This window comes from Emiliania huxleyi (assembly GCF_000372725.1).
Source record: "Emiliania huxleyi CCMP1516 unplaced genomic scaffold EMIHUscaffold_62, whole genome shotgun sequence".
NCBI lineage: Eukaryota > Haptophyta > Isochrysidales > Noelaerhabdaceae > Emiliania > Emiliania huxleyi.
In genome coordinates, this window is record NW_005197351.1 from 297,445 (window position 1) to 301,538 (window position 4,094).

Here is a 4,094-nt window from a genome sequence, read left to right on the forward strand (position 1 = left end):
CGCCGACGGCCGTCGCCCGCCTCGTGCGCCTGCCCTCGGAGGCGGAGGTCGTAGTGCCCTTGCCCCCCCGTGAACCGTGTGCGGTAGTCCCGCTGTTTGAATTGGATTTAGAACTGTCTACTACACACGCATTTTACGCCCCCCCCCCCCCCCCCCCCTACAATCACGGTAGCGGCGAGGCTGGTGCCTTTAATGTTAGGCGCACACGCAGCTCGCCAAGATACGATCTTGAGAAACACCGCCGCTGCCCCGGTGGTCGCCAGTGGGTGTTTTTGCCACTGAGTTCTGGCGCCGTGGACTTACGCCTGTGAAGGGCTAGAGTTGCGGGTTAGAGAGAGTCCATTCGTTTTCCGTCGCGCCGCCAGCTCGTATTGCGCTGCATTACCGCTTACCTTATCCAGTAGTCCGGGAATCCTCGCTGCCACGGTGGGTCGCCAGTGGGTGTTTTTGCCACTGAGTTCTGGCGCCGTGGGCTTAGGCCTGTGAAGGGCTCTCGTATCGTCTTACCTTTTCCAGTAGCCCGGGGCCGCGCACTCGTTTTCCCTGCGCGTATGCCGGACTCGCACCGATTGCTGTTCTCTATTGTCTTCGGCCCCAGGGTCGTTCGCTATCGTCTTAATACACATCTTCCCAGGCCGCATCATATTTGCACCGACTGTCGTTCGCTATTGGCCCCAGGGTCCTTTGCTATCATCTTAGCATTGCCCTAGCTATGGAGGCTAGGGGATTTGCCCAGCAGTAGCCCAGGTCACATGTCGTCGCGGGCTGGAGGTAGAAGACGTGGTAGCTTCCGCAGTTTGTGACCTCCAGGCCGTCGGAATGCCACTGACAGGGCAAATCCCTGCCGCTGTCCGACCAGTGGAAGCAAGCCCTGACGCCCGAGAATGTTTGGCCGAACGCGGTCGGGTATGTGAAGGTGCTGCCGTCAGTGTATGTGAGCCAGCCGGTAGCTGAGGTGCCGCATGTCGACTTCGCCGGGGCGGAGGTTGGAATCATGCTGTAGCCGGAGGGGGCTCGGTACCAATCTGTTGGCAGGTCCTTGTCGCAACCGTCGGAACTGCTGGTGAATGCCCCGACATAGGGTTTAGCGGAGGTGCACTGTGGCGGCGGAGAGGGTGGGGGAATTGGGAGCCTGTTCGGTTCGGCATCCCTGCCGAGTACGTTGAACGTCTTCGACGCCGTGAGATTGACCATGCTGCCAGTCCAGTTCTTATGCCACTGCACGCCGAGCGTGAGACCCAGGCACTTCTCGGCTTGGTCGCTCCCCGGGAAGGCAATCCCAGCATTGACGTTCACCTTCGGGTACGGCACGTACACCCACACGCCGACCTGAGCGTATAAACCTTCTCGCTGTCCATCTGGCACCTCGGTCGACGCGGAATTGTACTCGACCTTGTCTGACGGTGCCAGCTGCGGGGTCAGGCTTTCGCACATGCGTTTCGTGCTGGCCTTTGTGTTATCGAATGCGCAGGCGGCCAGGTCACCGCCCGCCGTGGCCCTCCAGTTGGCGCTTGCTTCCGCGTAGAGATTGACGACGGTGGCGATGTACACATCAAAGCGCAGGTTGACGTCAACGTAGGCGCCGATGCTGACAGAGAGAGAGGCCGCAACCTCTCCAGTGTGTTTGATCGTGACACCATCGTCCTCCCCTATGTTGGTGAGGCGCTTTGACATACCGCTGCTGCTCATTGTGAGCGTCCACGTCCGCACATAGCCCACGGTGCCAGTGATCGTCGCCTTACCCGCAAAAGACGCTTTCATCTCCAGTGGCAGGCCCATCTCGACCCCCGCGGAGAAGCCAACGGCAAAGAGCAACGGCACCGGAGTGAAGCGCCCCGACTGGCTGAACTGTGCCTTCTTCCCCAGCAAGAGCTCAAGCAGATCCACAGATCGCTGCTCGTCGACTTCCGTTTCCGCGTGTGCCGTCACCGTCGCCACCGCCTCGAGTGAATACTCTATCTCGAGCTCGCCAAAGTCGATGTCCTTCTTCGTTGCCTCATACTTTTGTTTCTGCTCCTCAGTTAGTAGCTCAGTGCGGCGGCCCCTTCCCTGGTAGCGCGCAATAAAGGCATCCGCCAGTCTCTGCTGAATCATCTCCACGCCCCGCTGGTACGCTTGCACCTCGATGGAGCCGCGGTGGTCGGGATTCGCGCGCGCTTCGTGGAGACGGCGGTGGCCCTCGCCGCTGACCTCCTTCAAGGCGGCCTCCGCAATCTGCTCGATGACCGTACGGCCGTCGCCATTTGCCGCAAGACGGCGCCGGAAAAACAGGTCCTTCACATCTTTCTCCAAGTCGTCAACCCAGCCAACGACTTTATCCGTCACCTTCCTTCCGAGCCAGTCTTTGGCCGTTTCCTCAACAAAATCGGCCAATGCGTCGCACTGGATCGTCATAGTCTTCACCTCCATGCACGCGTTGAGCTCCACGTTAGCATGCACCGATAGGATCTTGTTGCCCTTGTAGCTGGTGCTGAAGACCTCGTTGTCCCAGATTGGATTCCGGATCGCGGAGCATTCGTCGGCATCTTCAGAGACCAGGCAGAGCTTCCCCACTTTTTTGAGCTGTTCCAAGATCCCTTCTTTCATCACCTGGCAGGTGCCTTCCACGAGAGGTTTCAAGAAGTCGTGGACGAGAGATCCCATGAGCCTGTCTGAGCATGTTGATGGAATGAATTCCTGCAGAGAGTCCAGAAGCGGTTGAAGGTGGCGTCCCCGATGGGAGGTGCAGGCCAGCGCTCGAGTGGCCCTCGCGGCTGCGGACACAAAGTGGCACTCTCTAGACGCAGTGCTAGCAGAGATGCGAGCAAGCGGGAACTTTGCTCGGCGGGGTCAATCTCAGGTCAATCTCGGCTCGTAGCAGGAAAGGCATGCGCCTACGGGATCGCGACCATGTGAAAGAGGGTGAAAATCTGGTATTGAGATGTCTGGGGGTATAAGGGGGGTATATGGGGGTATATGGGGTATAAGGGGGTTATGGGGTATGCACATGGGGTATGCGGGGGTATACGGGTATGATAAAATCTCTGGGAATCTCCCCACGAAACGATCAGTCGCGCGATCTCGAGCCCGCCCGCCACCCACCCAGCCCCCTCGCCTACACAGATAAAAAGAAATCAGTTCCCGCAAAAATGGTGCTGCTCAAAGGGCACATTGGTGCTGCTCAAAAGGGCATGTGCATGCTGAATGAGATGAGAGAGCGAGACGGAGAGAGGAGAGCCGCGCCTACGGGCAGCACGTCGGCGGCGTGAGCGTCGAGACGAGGCCGCCGGCACGCTCTCTCGCGTCCTCGGCGCTCGAAGTGGAGCCGGGCGGCGATTGACGAGCAAGCGAGAGCGGTCGCTCTCACTTGCCAGAAGAGAGGGAGGGCGGTCGCGCGCGCGACAACGTGGGGAATGGGCAGCAGCGGATGCGTCTCGCGGCCTCCTCGATGGCAGCGGCTGCACCTGCGAGCGGGAGTAGGCAAACGGTGCGAGGCCGAGGGGGGGGTACAGCAGCTCGCGCGACGAGCGAGGCGCATCGCGTGGTGGGGGAGGTGAGGGGGCGGCAGGTTCCGTGAGCAATAGGCGTCGCGGGGGTCTAGGCGTGCAGTTCGCGGCGGCATAGTCGGGCGCAATGCGGCGCGGCAAGCGCGAGCGGACGAGGAAAGTGCTGGCTTGCCTGGTGTGGATGTCAGGCAAAGGGCCGTCGGGGAACATGGGGAATACTCTATGAAAAAGAGCGCCTTCAGACCTTCTCTCTCGAGGTCTCGAAGCGCATCGCAGGGAGAGTGGAGGAGAGTGGGGTGTGTGTTGTGTGTGTGGAGCCAGGTGTGGTGTGGACGCGAGAATGCGAACGACCGACTAGGTAACCCACAGCCGCTCAACGTCAAGCCGCGGTGAAATTTCTAGAGAGAGAGATTTTTAGCAATACGACTCAAAACAACGAGAGAGAGCAATACGCGCACAGACTTCTACGCGTGAAATTTATTCAACGGCGTGCGCGGCAGGAACGACAACGATAGTGGTGGCGCAACTTCTCGTTGTGCTATAATCTATAAAAGGTGCAGCTGGGAGGTGTGTCTTAGAGCGGCCGCACACTGCTCGGTACCCCCCCTG

The 4,094-nt window shown here is 59.7% G+C and overlaps 1 protein-coding gene across 1 annotated transcript; it reads right to left on the bottom strand.

The window, feature by feature from the left end:
• Positions 1-690: 690 nt before the first annotated feature.
• EMIHUDRAFT_104777 (hypothetical protein) lies at positions 691-3,695 on the bottom strand (the record flags this gene model as incomplete). The annotated part of the gene is made up of 2 exons (XM_005763725.1): positions 691-2,589; positions 3,444-3,695. The coding sequence occupies 2 exons, from the start codon at positions 3,693-3,695 to the stop codon at positions 691-693; spliced, it is 2,151 nt and encodes a 716-aa protein (XP_005763782.1).
• Between the last annotated feature and the right edge of the window lie 399 nt (positions 3,696-4,094).